Consider the following 16,502-nt stretch of genomic DNA (forward strand, 5'->3'; position numbering starts at 1 on the left):
TTGGATTAATGCCTATCTCTATAATTTATTGATTAGAGAGGCTTGTGTAACATGAACTGTGATCAAAAGTGAATATTTCACTTGAAGATACCGCAAATTACCAAATTTCCATAATGATGAGCGTGGCTTGAAAGAATTATCTCCAACCATTTGTACGGCTTTTTAGACAAATCTGACCCTTTTGAATATTAATAACGAGAATTGTTATTCATATATGCTTGTTTACCTTTTGATGTATTAGTGCCATTGTGCTCCTATGCGCTTATACCACTTTGTATTAAATCAATGTTTTCCAAACACCCTAAAAGGACGAGCATTGGAGCAAAGCAAAAGTGATCAAGTGTGAATGATGGTATGAATAACGCTGTTGTGCATAATAACCTATATGAGCTCATCATGGTCTTACATCGAAATTATTGCATGCACTACCACGTTGGTGCATGCCACCAATCACCAAGATGCATTAATATGGGTTCCATTCATCCCGTACTTATCTCGGTGATCAGCCTACAGCAATCGGCTATTAGGGCGTGCAAAGCCATGCTCGTGCATACAGCGCATGCTATAATTTTTTTTTTTTCTCTTGTACCGAAGCATAACCAAAGTTAAATTGAATAATGCTAAACTAACAACTCTTCCCTGGTAGCATCCAGGTGTTCTACCTGTAGGGTGGCCCTCCATCCAAGCACCCTTCCCTCACCCTTGAAGATGATTACTTGGGTCTTCAAATTCTGAAGGTGTTGCAATGTGATCTTTGTCTCTTATATTAATTCTTTTCAACCGTAATATTAAGGCGTCGTGAATTACAATAGTTAATTGGGTTTGACCACAATCTGAGTTCGGTACGCTTCTCCAAATGGATATATGCGAAGGGGGAGGTCGTTAAGGATTTAATTCGTGATAAATTTGGCGTTTTCAAAATCTCATGGTCATCCCCGCTCTTACGCCAAAACAAAGCAGGAGGACAGAAACGCCGAGACGATTTGAAAACGGGTCCCTGTGTACTATACGGAGGTCAAACCCCGAAGACAAACGGCCGTCCCTGCCATCACCAAATCCGTCAACCCCCCAAGGCGCCACCGCCCCCTTTATCCCCTCTAAAGTCTCCTCTCCCACCAACGGAAAACAAACCGCCGTCAAAGCCTCTATTATATCCCCGGCCCCCCAAATCCACCTGGTCAACACCAGTCCAAAGATCACATGCCCTGCCCCCCTCGCCTTCTCTCTCTCTCTCTCTCTTCTCTCCAACCCTCTTCTCAAACGCACGAAACCCACTCTATATTCTTGAACTCATCCCGCTTCGCTTCGGGGCTCCGAGTCGCCGGAGAATCGGAAACCGGCTCCCTTTCCCCGGAGGCTTCGGGGAGCTCCCATGGCGGAGGAGCCAGGCTCTGGAGCTCCGGAGCACGACAAGGCCGATCGAGAGGGGTCTCCGGAGAGCTCTTCTTGTCCTCCTCTTGAGGCTGAGGGGGGTGATTCCAAAACCCTCGGCTCACCCGATTCCTCCTCCCAACCCGGCGGAGATGGAGGAAGCGCCGGCGACCGTCGCTCCTTCTCGCAGCTCCTCGCGGGGGCCATGGCATCGGCGGCGCCGGGGAGCGCCGGTGTCGCCCCGTTCCTCACCGTGCCTGTTGTCACCATCCCCTGCTACATCGCCCCCGCCGCGGGGCTCGCGGTCTGTGTCTCCGATTGTTCTTCCAAGTCTTCCATTTTTTTTTTGCCTAATTCTTTAGTTTCAAACTTTTACCTTTTCTCGATATTATCTTTCTAATTTTAGAACGGCAGCTGGTTGGGTTTTTTTTTTAAAAAAAAAAGAAAAGAAAAAAGAATTGCATGAAACCTTGTGCTGATATGCGTTTGTTATTGGAATTGGAGATTATTAATATATGAAATAGTTGACCAAAACGAACAAGAAAGTTCTGCTAAGAAAAGCTGACAAGTTCAGCCCCCAAAAGCGGCATTCAATAGAATAAGTTATACTGCTGCACGAGAACCCTTCTTTTTGCTGGAGTCATCTCGAAACAGTTGTTGACTTGTTCTCTTGCTTGTGCTTGTGCTGGTTCTGTTGATTCTTCGTGCTGTTTCATTTTATTTATATGATAAATATGTTTGTCTGTCGCATAGCAATCTTATCCATTAATGACAAGGAAGAAGATATTAGCTTGTTAGGTCATTGAATCTGTTATGGATTCTGACCTATCGGATTATGCAACAGCATGCTACACTTACTAAATCCCAATAATGTCCGACCATGCTAACCATTTGAAAGTCTCTGAGATGTGCAGAGTAAGGATTAGAGCATCACATGTTGTGTTTGTGCCTGCAAAAAGATGGCCTGCCACTATGCATCATTAGCATGGAAAGATATACGTCTTCCTGAAAACATGCAAATAACATGCCAGAATAGCTATAGTACTAAAGCAGCTTTTAACTTAAACTGAATTTGATATTGCTGAACTAGTATTTGGATGTCTCTCAATGAGAAACATTGTTTTTTGACTAGCTATGCAAATCTAGCATCATATTCTTCCTCCATATACGTAGCAATAGGCGCCATCTCATGAACTTAAATTGAGATGGACATGACTGACCACCATCAGCATAGGTATGCTGCATTTAAATAGAAGGGCAGATGAGTCAAGGTAGATTTTGCATGCATCTGCTAGACATGAGGGTGTATGTGCATATATAATTTCGAAATTGAATTATAGATACATAAGATGATAAACCATATGGGAAATAATGATTAAATAGCTTTTCTGAAAAATTTATAAATATGAAAACAGGAATGTAATGAGCTCCAATCAACTTATGATTTACTGATTTACTATCATTGACCAGCTCATCCCTATCTAGTTCATTTGGAGGACCTCCTTCCTTGCTTCCATGCCCTTGATACTTATCTTGAAGGATCTAGCCTTAAGGTAACTTCTATGTTGCAATTTCATGTATTTCCGCAGCTTCATTCAAATGTAAAGCATAAAAATATATCAATTAATTAATTTTCGGACCACGATAAAGTGAAAAAGGATTTTTGCATGAATACACTCCAAAATATAAAAATTGCATAACCATTCATGTGATTAGATAACATCCTCCAAACAAGAAGTGATTTTACCATATTATCTTACCATTTGGTCCCTTCGAGGACTTTTGCATATATACTGTTCTCAAAGTGCTTAATTCCTTTTTTTTACAAGTGAGAAAGTAAAATATGCATATAAAATATTTGCACAAAATTTCAAATATTTGTCTTAAAATATTTGAAAAATTATGTATAATGGGGGGGAAATAGTTAACAGACTAGTCAAGTTAACTTTTAGCCTAACTAAACTAAGGTTAGAATGTTAAAAAAATGAAAGCAGGATGGTGGGAAGGGTCTAGTTGTAAATTTTTTAGACTTTTGCAGAGGCACTTATCAATGATATACTTTTCAAAGAATAAATATTCAAATAAGAAAAATTCCAGTAAGGGCTTAGCTTTCAATATTCTCTTTTATTTATTACTAATGTGGCTTCTCATATAGGCTGATATTGAAGGAACTTGTTTGATGGAACTTGTTTAACTTGATTTTTAAAAAGTTCTTGGGTAAAACTCAGGTTTTTGATTGTAGGGCTGAATAATTCCTGTTTTTTTGGATTATTTTATTTGGCAAGTGCTTTTTGTCCAATTATGTTTTATGTAGAAAAAAAATTGAATTATGTAAATGTTGCAGTCCCTGGTTGGATGAATTTAGAAAGATTTTCTGGACCCAGGATTTATTTGCTCATGCGGAACGTAAGTTGCAAAAATTGAGAAGTATTATCAAAGTTTATTGATATTCAGCAATTATAGTTGATGTAGATCCTCTTATTTAAAGTAAAATGCTATCCAATGCCCTGGAAATTTGTAAATACTTTTCTTTTATTTACCCTACATATGATTTCAGTAAACAAACATGGACTCTTAATCATAGGTTCAGATCACCATGTATTTCATGTCACTATTCAATTCCCTGTTTGTCACTTTCATGAAATTCTGCATGTTGTTAGTTATCAATGTAGTGGCAAGTCAAGTTGATGAGCGGGCCAGTTTGCCACTTCCCTCTGAACAGTGTTCCTTAGTTCTTGTTGTTTGAAATACTTAAATTGTCAGCATTTTGTATAATGGGATGTCCATAACTGCAATATTTTCATTTTTGTCTTTTTTCCAGGGGCAGTTTGCAATGACGCATCAAGCAGTCTTGGCATCTGTCATGGCTCAGGCACTGATGCAATTGCAAAAAGCATATCCCTCTTCCTCATCAGAGTTCTTAAGAAACTCTGTAACACAACCTCAAATATCCAACATTACTCTGTTGCCATTGCAACAAGACCCATTGCCTGTAGCAGGGAACAATGCCTGTGCACCACAGATGGAGCAGCCACCTTCATCTGACCAGAAACCTCAGTCTGCTTCTATTGTTGTAAAGACAAGCTCTGACGATGAAAAGACTAGCTCAGATGATGATTACAACTGGCGGAAATATGGTCAGAAACAGGTGAAGAACAGCGAGAATATCAGAAGCTATTATAGATGTGCATATGCTAACTGTTCTGTTAAGAAGAAGGTCGAATGCTGTCAAGATGGCCATGTCGCTGACATAGTTTACAGCGGCTGTCACAATCATGAACCACCCCTGAGAGTTAGAAGCTCTAGAGAGAGAAAGGCAAAACGTAGTGCCCCATCTGTGGTAAATAAAAAAATAGATCTTCCAGGAGCAGAAAATAATGCAACAGTTTCTTCTGCATCTAAACTACCGCACAGTTCTGGTAATGAAACCCTCGAACAACATTTACCCTGTTCAGATGGCCATGAAGGAGATTCTGCGGTGAAGACTGAAGAAGATCTTGGTGATAAACCAGATCCAAAGAGAAGGCAAGTAGTTAAGATATATTAATATTTTGATTCTTTAGTTCTAATGCTACAATTGTGCTTAAAAGTTTCTCTTCTTTGTAAAGCAGAAGCACTGAAAACACCATTCTTGATCTAGCTCCTGTACTCAAAACTATTAGAGAGACTAAAGTTATATTGCAGACAGCATGTGATGTGAGCCTAACAAGTGATGGCTACAGGTGGAGGAAGTATGGGCGGAAATTTGTGAAAGGAAATCCAAATCCCAGGTTTTGCCACTTATTCATATTTATTATTTGGACGATTTCTAATTTTTTGCATATCCATCAAAAGGAATATGTAGAATTTGGTTAGATATGAAATTATTACATGGTCTAATCAGTTAGTTTTGAACTACCAAATTGGAAAAATGTGCTATGGTGATTCTAATTGCTATCTTAGACCAAATATTTTCCTTAGAACAATCATAATTTGTTATAACTAACAATCTAACATTATGATTATTACTTTAAGAATAAGTTTGTACGAATTGTTCATGCGGAAGGCGTCTAAATCATGTATGCAATTTACTCTAACCTCATGAACAGTGAAATAGTTCTATATAGTGCCTAAGACCTGGACTGTAAGGTGCTATTGAGGTACAGTGCTTGCTTTCAATCCATCTGCTTGACAATGACCTTAAAAATTGTTTACTAGAACATAATATAGTGTGCATATGCCCAAGTAGATACATGATTGGCATTTTTCTCTCTATGCATCACATAATTTTGGTTGTAGGAGTGTAAATGGGTTGAGTACAATTATGAATAACTTAGAGTTGAATACTTCCTTTGTGTTTGTTTGTCTGGGACATTTGATTCAGGCTTGGCTGGTCTTGGAATGCTGTTTGATTTCTTCCCAGATCAATTTGAGGGCCTCCTTTTTCAAAAGAAAGAAAAATCAAGGACCTTTGCATGAGCATGTATAGAATATTTTCTTGTCTTTGTGGTAATACATTAGTAATAATTGCAGTCTAATTGAAGCAACTTATCGAGGAAGTAAAGTTCAAGCACAAAAGATGTTTCAGTTCCTTTGAGCTCTATTCATGATAGTATTCAGAAGAAAGAAAAGAAGGAAAAATAGAAATGATTAAGTTGAAAGAACAAAGAACTATTTTCCCCCAAGTAACTTAACAGTGGTATAATAGAACTAGATATCTTGCTAGGGTCTTATAGAGGTGTCTCTATGAGGAGAAACCCCAAAAGGAGTTAATTTTAAGTTTAGGGGTCTCATAGTAGTTTAGGTATTTCTTTTTCTTAGGGTTTTCTCTTTGGTTGGATCGGTCATGTGACTAATTTAGTTAATTTTCTGAATTTTAAGTGGTCAGACTCATATGAGTTTACCATTTCATCATGTTGCCTGTCAGTGAGGACCAACAAAAATTAGGTGTTGATGCAAACAAGGGTTTCACAACAAAATTCAAGTCGAAACCAGAAAATCCTTATAAAGCCTAGATATTAGAGAAGGGAGATTAGAGCATGAAGCCTACATGTATTGAATCTTTCATATTTTGTATTTAAAAGATAGCAAAAGAAGTGATTGGAAAATCTGAAGGCAAATGCTTTGAAATAATGAAGACACTTACTTTACCAAAGAATTGTAGGGTACAGATTCCAAAGCATTTAGTTGGATTAACTTCTCCCTAAGAGGAATAATGTGAATATGAATAATATTATGACAAGAAGAGGAAGGTCATTCCCAATCATCAGCTCAGTAAGAAGGCTGAGCTGGTACACATGCATGCACGCAAATATGTATCATTTCTGATTCTGGACTATTCAGTTGAGCTAGTACCGTTCCAGTAGGATTGAAGTCTCAATTCTACCATCAGAAGATGAATAATGAGCCTTTAAAATTGAGGATTCATATGAATAATTTCATAAGTTGTTTAATTGCAAAACTGATTTGATCTGTATTACGAGTATAGGGTTCTTTAGAAATTGGACCAAGGTCAGGCTTGTTTAAATTAAAGATCAGATTTTGGATTCATTACTGGCCTGTACTTAGGAGGTCATAAGTTGTTACTTGTGAGAACATCTTGACATTGTTAGTTCTTTTTTTGGAAAAATTGAAGAAGATAATTTGTTGAACTGTTAGATTTATTGAAGAAGTCTCTTTCAGAAGAGTTATTGGGCTATTGGGTCCTAACCAGCCTCGTGAGAAATGATAGGTATTACAATTTTTTTTCCCAATAAAGTTGCATTTAATGACCAAATTTATTGAAAACCTACATACTTGAGCATTAGCGCAACTCATGCACCTAGGCAAACTTGTCCCTCTGAAATGTTCATTAGTTCAAACTGGTTGCCAAAAAAGTATTGGTAGAATACCATTAGTAAAACAGGAATAAGGTTTCCTGGCGGGGTGGGGGCCCAGTGGTCGGGGCTGCTACGCGGGGGTGGGCTTGTCCCTTCCTCCCCCCTTCCCCTTTTTTTTAGCAAAAAAAAAAAAAAAAAAAAAAAAAAACAGGAATAAGGTTTGTGTTATTGTGAATGAAAAGGTAAATTTAAATTTTGTATCTATCACTTTGTTAATTACTTAACAAATTTTAGATTATTCAGGATTTATTTGCAGAGGTCTCAGTAAAAAAATTGTGCATACACTGAAAATTTTAATTGCAAGTTGGTCTTCCTGCCCATTTCATTGCAATTACGTTGTGCTGGTATATGAATAAAAGTAGAAGTTATCTGAGAAGTGCTGCAGATTTGTTGCCCCCTGGCACCATTTCTGTGCCCCCAAAAGAAAAAAAAAAGATCATGGATTTTTTTTGTTATTGCAAATGTATTGCCACTTTTTTGTTGTTCTTAATTATTTAATCTCATGAGTGATGGTAGAGTACTAAGAAACAACGAGTCTCAACATACAGTAAATAAATAGATAGGTAACAAAAAAATTCCACATGCAAAAGGTTGCTGGGGAAAAGCCTCCTTGTTGCATTCGAGGTTTCTAAGATCTTGCTTCAGAACAGAGTAAGCCTTTGGTTGGCCATTAAAAAAAAAAAAATCTTTGGTTCAGAAGTTGTATAGAAGAATATCTTTTGTTTCTTCAGTTTTTACCTGTTTGTGAAGATTTCTTTGGTCATCCTGCATCAAGAACTTGGCTATATTAGATGCCTGGTAGTTTACAAACTATGTCTTGAGGTCAAATTAGAATGCTTTAATGCTCAAGTCTAATTGTAAAATCATTATATGCATGCTGCTGGTGCCTGCTAATTTATTCCAATTTGTTTAAGCGATATAATCTTTCCCTTGAACCTAATCCTTCTCATTAATGTGTTCTAGAAGCTACTATAGGTGCACCCATATTGGATGTCCTGTACGTAAACATGTAGAGAGGTCTTCTGAGGATGCAAAATCTTTGCTCATAACATATGAAGGCAAGCACAACCATGAGTTGCCACCCCTAAAAGATGGCAGCAATCCACCTGATAGCGCTCTTCTTACCGCTGCTGCTGCGACTGCTATGACCACTAATGAGCAAACACCAAAAAATGTCCCCTTGTTATATGAAACACCCACAACCAAATGGTTGCCGGATGTGGATGGGAAGGTATCTAATGAGCAGGTTCAAGAGCTTGGAGGTGAGAAAGCAATAGAATCTGCCCAGACTCTTCTAACTATGGGACTAAGTGCAACTTCAGAAAACGCTGGCAGTAAAAATTCAGGAGGTATTCAGCAGCCTCGTTCAAATGGGAACTGCGCAATAGTTCCGGTCGAAAACTCGTGAATGGATAGGTCCATTTAGTTTGTTATATCATTCTGCTGTATTTTCTTTATTTTCACTCCTATTGGATGCCTATGTTATATAAATACTTTCCTTCAGTGCAGTTGTTGAGCTGCTTCTAATTTCCCAATATCATACTACAAAAGACATTTTTTTCAAATGTATTGGTTCCAAAGGAGGTTTTTTTTTTTTTTTTTTTTTTGAGGGTGGGGGGGGAGGGTCTCAACAGAGTTATTTTAATGGTGAGGCCTAGCTCTATAGCCTGTATATTTTTGTTAAATGTGCAATCAGGAACTGCATCTGCCACATCAAACTTGACTGGATAAAATGTAACAGTGTTGGGGCTCTGGAGGGTGCTGCCTTCTGGTTGTAGAAAGATGACATGCAACCTAAGAGATCATTTGGAATGTCAGGCTAGTGTTTGCAGCGGTACATGCAATGAAATGGACTGGATGTGTATCGTACCAGCCGCAGGTAGATGTTTGACGATGGTCGAGTGCTGCTATTCATGGTACGCATGCAAGATGGACACACTATCGGACCTTGAAGACTATGATACGGTGCATGTTCCATCTCATTCATGGCCCAAATTATGCCAAATTATACGATTGCACTGCGACCACTTTGTTTTTCCATTTCTTTCCATGATTAATAACAAAGCCCATGAAAGTGACAACTTCTGCTTTTCCGACGAGGGGATATTCTGGTGTCATTCTTGTACCGCCATATTTAGATGGAAGGGAATATTCTGGTATCATTCTTGTACCGCCATATTTAGATGGAATGAATTCACCTGATCTGATGCACCTAATAATTTCACAATTTCAAGATCTTTGTCCTTTGTTTCCGCATAAAGGCAGCCCTGTGGTTTCATTTTCAAGATTTGGTTGCACACTCCGCTGTTTGGCACAACCTGGTCGTCATAAAATATTCACAGCAAATCCTCTTGGAAATCCAGAGATTATGACATTCACTTGATGATTAATGTCTATCTTAATTTCAGCCTTAAACCCTTCCAAGAAATCTAGCTCCTTTCTTCCTCCTTACTGCCCATCTTACTCCAATAACCAAATAATCATTCACCTCGAAAGAGATTAGAATCAACCAGTTGAGCAAAAATATCAGTAAGTTCTGTTCTACTTTTCTGACGTTCGATAGCATCGAAAACCGTCAAATAGCCTGGCCGCCCATACCCACTTTGCGAGTAAATACTGAGCTCTCCGATTGTTTAAAAAATCTCACCCCGCCCCACAGCAACTAAAAAAACAGCACCAACAAAAACTACACATAAGAGTACATGTATACTTCCTCTGACGGCAGCAATGACATATGCAAACCAAGATTGCATAAAATTCACAAATATCTACACAGAGGATCCCCTCATTCCCAAGAAAGGGCCAGCCACCAGCCAGTCTAATTGTACAAAGATATTATAAACTCCAAACCCACCCAATACCCTGCCCCCATCTGCTATGAGATGCTCAGTCCATCCACAGCTCCAGACAAGTCCAAGTCCAGGTTCCCCGCCTTCTCGCCTGCCTTCGTATTCTCCTCCACCTTATGCTTAGCCATGATAGCATTCCCTTCATCCTCATCTACCGATGCGGCAGCTGATATACATTCCCCGAATCTGTAACAACTGATGATGTGGTCATTGGTTATCCCTGAGGCCTGCATGAAGGAGTAGATGACTGTTGGTCCAACACTCCGAAAACCCCTTCGCACCAAGTCTTTGCTTATAACATCTGCCTTCGGAGTCTTTACTGGGACTTGATGTGGGTAGCGAAATCTGCTCATGATGGGCTTCTGGTTCACAAAGCTCCAGCAGTACCAACTGAATGATCCAAACTCTGCTATGATCTACACCGGTAGAACCAAAAGTAACTGTCATCAATTTGTACCGAAGTAGAATAAAAGGATTACTTGAAACTGGACCGATTGCTATTGCCAAATGGCATACTTATGATGATAGACCCTGAATAGTCAGCATACATCATGTTACTTTCTCAATAATTATCCAATGAGTTTTGCAATTAACCGATGCTCATATCATAGAAGAAAAACACAAACCAACCAGTGGCTTATCCCAAAGTAGTATGCATTAATGCAGGCAGGAATAATTCCAAGCACCCAAATAACTATATAATTGCAATTATAATGATAAGGATAGTGAGAAAACAAAAAAGAAAAGAGAGAGGAATCGACCTTGAGTATTTGGCGTGCATTTTCAATAATGGCACGCAGCTTTGGCTCTGATAAAAGCGAGCTGGCAGTGTTTCCTGGTGCTATAAGTTTCTTCTCATTTAATTTAGAAACCAATTCTGGGTCAAAATCCATGAAAACCTCCCTGTGAAAAGGTATGTCCAAGAAGGTGGTAAGATCATATACTTGAAAAGGAATACAATAGAGTCTCATGCCAGAGGCAAGAGTTACCTAAATATGTGTCTCTTGCTGAGAATTGCAGGCCATGAAAGTTCGGCCAATGCACCTGATAGTACAAGCAGCTCAAACAGTTTCCTGTATATATTTTTGAGATTTTTAGACACCAAAGATCACTTTCTGTGATCTGACAAACAAATAAATATTAACTTCTTGCTGACCAAGCAAAGTGAGATTAGAGTTGAGATTGCATACTTATCATCATGTACTGGGACTCCCCATTCTTCATCATGAAAGGCAGCATAACAAGGATCTGTTATAACAGATAAACCAAGAATATTTTTAAGAACAACAGCACAGAAGAAGCTACAAATGAACATTGATAAGATAGAATTCATTATTTCTGACCAGACAATCGACATTATTTAAGGCTGAGAAGTGGAAGATATGAATAGCATAAGCACTCTCACTGAATAGAAACAACATAAATATAGCGCATCAAAGGAAAAAGGCAAATAAAGCAACCATAACCATCAACATTAGTAAGGGTTGGCTTAATGAATCTCTCCACTAGACCATCTAACCCATAATCACATTACATTAAATAATGCAGCTCCTCCACTTTCTAGTGTACCAAGACCATATAGACATGTTTGGCAACATTGCCTTAAATGATACAGCCCCTATGCTTTCCATTTCTTAATGTGACTATCACCACCCTAACCAAATTTATTATCACCTTAGATTGTATATTATCCAACATTATATCTATACAATATTGCTAACCTTATTATGTGCTTATAAATTTTTTAACTTAGTTGCAAAAGCATGAAGCAATAAAGCTTTATAGCAGAACACTCAAAATAATAATAATACAATTCTACTGTTCTAGCCACTTACAGGTTTGGTTTTCATCAATCAGATGTGTCATGACCTTTTATCACCAAAGTATGTAAACTTTCAACCAACAGGGAGTGCCTGACTTGACATAGTTAAGCAAACACCTTCTCCAAATATGTTTTATAGATATGCCAATTGGAGAATATCAGTACTTGATATAAGGAGATTATCGGAGTCATGAAAACTGCGGTGGTGAATTATCCAATGTTTAGAGTAGGGTCTGGCCCTTAACAAAACAGCATAACTACATGTGCTGGCAAATATTCTGACAACAAAATCCAGGAAAGGGTGGTTGCAGGGAGGCCAGTTCCAGTGACACTTCACCGCCTAATCAGTGCAAGCATTCGCAAAACTCATCTACAATGTATTAAGACATCAGAGAACACAAAATAGATGCCAATGCAGTCCGACTGATCATGAAGCAGAAAAAGGGATAAATTATATATTAAAACAAAATAAAAGCTTCCAATTCTAGCCCATTTCACAGCACTTGTTTTGGAAAAACACTGACATAGAGGAAATGAAGCAGAAAAGTAGAATTTTTAATATAAAAAAGCAAATCATGTAAATTTCTGGTCACTCTCAACTTCTCCCTGGAGATCCTCTTTTGTGAGTCAGGCCTTACTTCATGACATGTGATGGTCATGTAAACAGAAAGTAATACAAACAGAGGAAAATGGTATCTAAAATTTTAATCTTATATTGTAGTAAATTTGTTTTTTAAATGTTAATGAGGTAGTTGCCGTTCAATAATATATGTCAAATGACCTAAACAAGCTTATGATCCTTAGTATAGAACTTCAAAATGTCTCTATTTCATTATTTTCCATCTACATCCCAATTCCATTCAACTAATATCCCTTTGGTGTTACGCAAAGCCATTTATGATCTATCCATCGCTATAATATGGAACATTAAGAAATCATATCAGAATCAAGAAGTTGCAAGAAATAAAGCCGCAAAAAGGTTTACAATAATTTTATCTTTTCTGTTAGAAATGTCTTAATACAACATCCCTAGACATACATCAGTTATCACTTGAACTCATCCAAGAACAGTAGCATTAAGTTAGGTTTTGAAAAGGAGGAGGACTGTGCCTAGAACCTATGATTACAAAGCTTAGGTTTTTTATATGGAATTCGTGCTCAAGCAGTTAACAGAAAATCATCTTGGCGGCATAGTTATTGCAGATTCCTAATCTAAAAGGCACAGCCAAGGTCTGCATGTACCTGACGCATAAACAAAGAGACCTGGTACACCACAAGGTTTTTTGTTATTTTAATAAAACACCTCCTTGAGGTACGCTTATGTCCATTTTCTATATCTTATTATGAAAGAATATGATGATGCAAGAAGAGAATAGCAGGCCCGATGCAGTATGAACTGAGAAGAAAAAAATAACACGAGCAATATACAACCTCAAATACCCACTGCTGAGCACCAAGTGAAAGCCAACATCCATTGAAAAACTAAATCACTAGCCAATGAAGAGATTTTATATGTATTATTAGGCAGCAATAAATAAGTTCAGCTCATCTGGGAAGATAAAATCACACCACACCTTACAAAACAAGCAGATAATCTGGATGATATTCTGGAAGTTACTAGATAAGAAATGCTTGGAATAGTTCAATAATAGAGAAGGAATCACAATTCCAATTGTAAACACAATGTCATAGCAAAAACAGAAGAAAAAGACATTAAGTGCCTCTTCCATTCCCATTTCATGTATGCAAAAATATTACAGTAGAGCTGATCATGGGACAGGCTTCGGGCCTAAACTCTATTCATTTTTAATCGGGCTTCAGGCTGGGCCTACATAAAATTTGACATTTTTTTGTGCCCAAGCCCAGCCCACGATCAGCTTTATATTACAATGAAATACTAAAGATGCATACGATGTTTGAAGTTCTTGGCATACAGACGTTATAATAAATTATGGACCAATTTGAATTAAAAAATGGAAAATTTGTGAATAATTTGTCCTTTATCTTACTTGATAAGTGGACTCAAATTGCCAAGCATTACTGTTGAGAAATTTGACCGTTGACCTGAAAGATGGGTTGGCCTGATCATATGCCAGGCTGGCTTGTGCATCGGACAAGTCAGCCATCAACAAGACTGTAAGCTCAAATGTTTTTAGATGAAAGAAACACATGCAGAAAAAACAGGAGAGGGGGGGGGGGGGGGGGAGCTACCCTCTTAAATTTTAAATGACAGAAGTGCTCCAAAAAAATATGTAAAATTATTAAGGTCAATGAGACTGGGACAAAAGATGTGGCATAACAGGATTTTGTTTCAGAAGTAATTATAGATACTCGAACCACTTCAGCGTGCGGATAGGCTGAGACATTTTGCTTTCATCATACCAGTGGAACTTGATTATGCCCGTTAGCAAATCTCTCACTTGCATGGGGAAGAAGTTCCAGGTTGACCAAGAAATGTGGCAATCCAACCACTATACTCAAAATTTTGTCATCATCATTGTTTTGGAATCAATGTAGAAGGACTATATCCTAGTTGGCAAGTTTTTTGAACCAAGATGATGCTCAAGGAACCTGAAGGGCTAAAACCAGCAAATGTTGTGGATTAGAACAAAACAGATGCCAGAAAATAGAAGGTGCTTTACATTTATGTGAATACAGATAACTCTCGCAGCATTCTTTTAATTACTAAAATCTGATAGTCCAGATCCACTACCCTAACATTTTTAATGCATCCATGAACTTGCCACCATACAAATGCACCTAAATATACCTAAAAGTATAATTAAAGGCATGCCAAATTTGCTAATAGAAACCCCAGATACAGGATAAACTGCATTAAATTTCCATAAATATGCAGTGTACATTATTTCACAAGCAAACATACTATAGTATCAAAAGCATGTACCCTTCAAAAAATTTTGTAGATTAGATAATACCATTTGCATGAATCCCGAACAACAGAAAAAAAAGATCCTGAGCTAGTGTGAAGAAGACACTAGCCTTACCAAGCTATCGTAGATTCCCACCCCAAACAAAATATCTTTCTACGTAAATTAATCAGTCCTCAAAATTACAATTTGTGAAAGAGGAGAGAAAGAAAGGGAGAAAAAAGGAGAATTGCTTAAGTTAAGAGAGTAAAAGGAACACCAAAGGGTTTATATGACGATGCTGCAAGATCGCAAAAATGCAAATGGTAACATTTGTTTCCTCACAGTATGAAAAAGTTTTGTAGACATTAACTCGTGAAATGGTTCTAGGTACTTCCACATAATTATTGTAATTACAAGAGAGACAACACAAGCCGAGCCACACACAAGCCACTCACAATGACCAAAATAGAGAACTCACCAGCATTTGCTGTCACCCATGCACACCTCCTCTTTCCCTTGAAAATTTCCGGCGAAGACAATGAAACGCCATCAGGAACAATCTTTCCCAGCTTCACACCCATCTTTTCTGGCTTGGAAATGCTCTGCCTTCGGCGACTAGTGAGACTCAGCCTCCCAATCCTCCCGGTGGACGCCCGGCTGCAGAAGGAATCAGTGGAAGCATCCGAGGAGCAAGAAGCATTGAGTGACAAATTGGAGCGGATAAGCAGCTCATGCCTCCTTAGAACCGAGGAAGCACTAAAAGGTGGTGTTAGAGGTGGTGAATCAACTGCTCGAGGGGAAGCCTTCTTCTCTGTTGCCCCGACCTCTGCTCTCTCCACCTTCCGCACAGGCTTCAAAGCAGGCTTCCGAGCCGTACCTGCCATCCTTGCTTTATTGCCAGCGGGCCCAAGGACTGGCCTCACCTCAGCATCCTCGACGTTCATGGACCGGACCTTCGGGGCCCCTGACATTGAAGAAACTACTCGCTGATCCTCCGATCTCAGCTCAAATGCTCACAAAGATCTCTTAGTTTCTCCAATTTTTAACATGCCTAGGGCTTGATTCAGCGGCCCCAGCTCAAAATCCTCTCGCTATCCCAAGATTCCTTTTCTCCAAAAGAAACGTCACGAATCTCTCTTTCTTCGAACCAATCCACAGACGAAACTAATGGTGAAGGCTCCGATCCATCCACCGCTCAAATCGACACAGATGAAACCCTAAGCTCCACATAGAACAGCAATTAGGGTTCGGAAACGTCTCCACTTCCCATCCAGTGGACAAACCCTAGAAAGAGCGGAGATTTCATCCAGCATTGCCGAATGCAACTCAAAGACCGTACCCAAACGCTCGCCTTCCCAAATTTCTACCTTCCAATATCTCCACGCCTCTGCAAAGCCCCTTCCATGGCACCAAGAACCCCTCCAAAACCCTAGAATCCACCTGCCGGCTCCAAAATCGAGTTCCCGAAACCCTGGAGGCTGGCGAGAACCCTCCGATCCGAGCTTTCAAGTAGGTGGAGGATAACGGCGAGCCGGCGGTCCCCGGCAAGCGACACAGGGAGAGGGACAAGAGAGGCGAGAAAGAGAGAGACAGCAAGCGTGGATTTTGGGATTTTAATTTGAAAAGGAGTGACTGGGAGAACCGGGTCGAATTAGGTGGGCGACCGGCTGTAGCCCGTGGCTCCGTCGGGGAGGCGGTCGGGCCGTTCGCGCCGGGTTAGCACGATCCCTTG

At 39.1% G+C, this 16,502-nt stretch overlaps 2 protein-coding genes across 3 annotated transcripts; one reads left to right on the plus strand and one right to left on the minus strand.

Annotated features, from left to right (window-relative positions):
• Nucleotides 1-1,180: 1,180 nt before the first annotated feature.
• LOC120110781 (probable WRKY transcription factor 4) lies at nucleotides 1,181-8,804 on the plus strand. 2 transcript variants are annotated; one of them, XM_039126362.1, is made up of 4 exons: nucleotides 1,181-1,675; nucleotides 4,193-4,896; nucleotides 4,983-5,141; nucleotides 8,196-8,804. In XM_039126362.1, the coding sequence occupies exons 1-4, from the start codon at nucleotides 1,373-1,375 to the stop codon at nucleotides 8,635-8,637; spliced, it is 1,608 nt and encodes a 535-aa protein (XP_038982290.1). In that variant the 5' UTR covers nucleotides 1,181-1,372; the 3' UTR covers nucleotides 8,638-8,804. The 2 variants fall into 2 exon arrangements, with proteins under 2 accessions (XP_038982290.1, XP_038982288.1); XM_039126360.1 differs by having other exon boundaries at nucleotides 1,183-1,675; nucleotides 8,193-8,804.
• A 938-nt stretch (nucleotides 8,805-9,742) lies between these two features.
• Nucleotides 9,743-16,365, minus strand: LOC103717200. Its single transcript, XM_008805495.4, has 5 exons — nucleotides 15,249-16,365; nucleotides 11,269-11,326; nucleotides 11,068-11,151; nucleotides 10,840-10,981; nucleotides 9,743-10,494 (listed from the first exon to the last, which is right to left on the minus strand). Exons 1-5 carry the CDS (start codon nucleotides 15,739-15,741, stop codon nucleotides 10,105-10,107), a joined length of 1,167 nt encoding a protein of 388 aa, XP_008803717.2. The 5' UTR covers nucleotides 15,742-16,365; the 3' UTR covers nucleotides 9,743-10,104.
• Between the last annotated feature and the right edge of the window lie 137 nt (nucleotides 16,366-16,502).

This window comes from Phoenix dactylifera, chromosome 1 (genome assembly GCF_009389715.1).
Source record: "Phoenix dactylifera cultivar Barhee BC4 chromosome 1, palm_55x_up_171113_PBpolish2nd_filt_p, whole genome shotgun sequence".
NCBI classification, from domain to species: Eukaryota; Viridiplantae; Streptophyta; class Magnoliopsida; order Arecales; family Arecaceae; genus Phoenix; species Phoenix dactylifera.

What these genes read in the sequence shown, in the direction of transcription:
- LOC120110781 (XM_039126360.1), top strand. Translation starts at nt 1,373, where the DNA reads ATGGCGGAGGAGCCAGGCTCTGGAGCTCCGGAGCACGACAAGGCCGAT. An exon ending in AAACCAGATCCAAAGAGAAG is followed by an intron (nt 4,897 to 4,982) that starts GCAAGTAGTTAA and finishes TTTGTAAAGCAG; the next exon opens with AAGCACTGAAAACACCATTC. An exon ending in AAAGGAAATCCAAATCCCAG is followed by an intron (nt 5,142 to 8,192) that starts GTTTTGCCACTT and finishes AATGTGTTCTAG; the next exon opens with AAGCTACTATAGGTGCACCC.
- LOC103717200 (XM_008805495.4), bottom strand. Translation starts at nt 15,741, where the DNA reads ATGTCAGGGGCCCCGAAGGTCCGGTCCATGAACGTCGAGGATGCTGAG. An exon ending in GTCCCAGTACATGATGATAA is followed by an intron (nt 11,152 to 11,268) that starts GTATGCAATCTC and finishes AAATATATACAG; the next exon opens with GAAACTGTTTGAGCTGCTTG. An exon ending in ATGCACGCCAAATACTCAAG is followed by an intron (nt 10,495 to 10,839) that starts GTCGATTCCTCT and finishes CTACCGGTGTAG; the next exon opens with ATCATAGCAGAGTTTGGATC.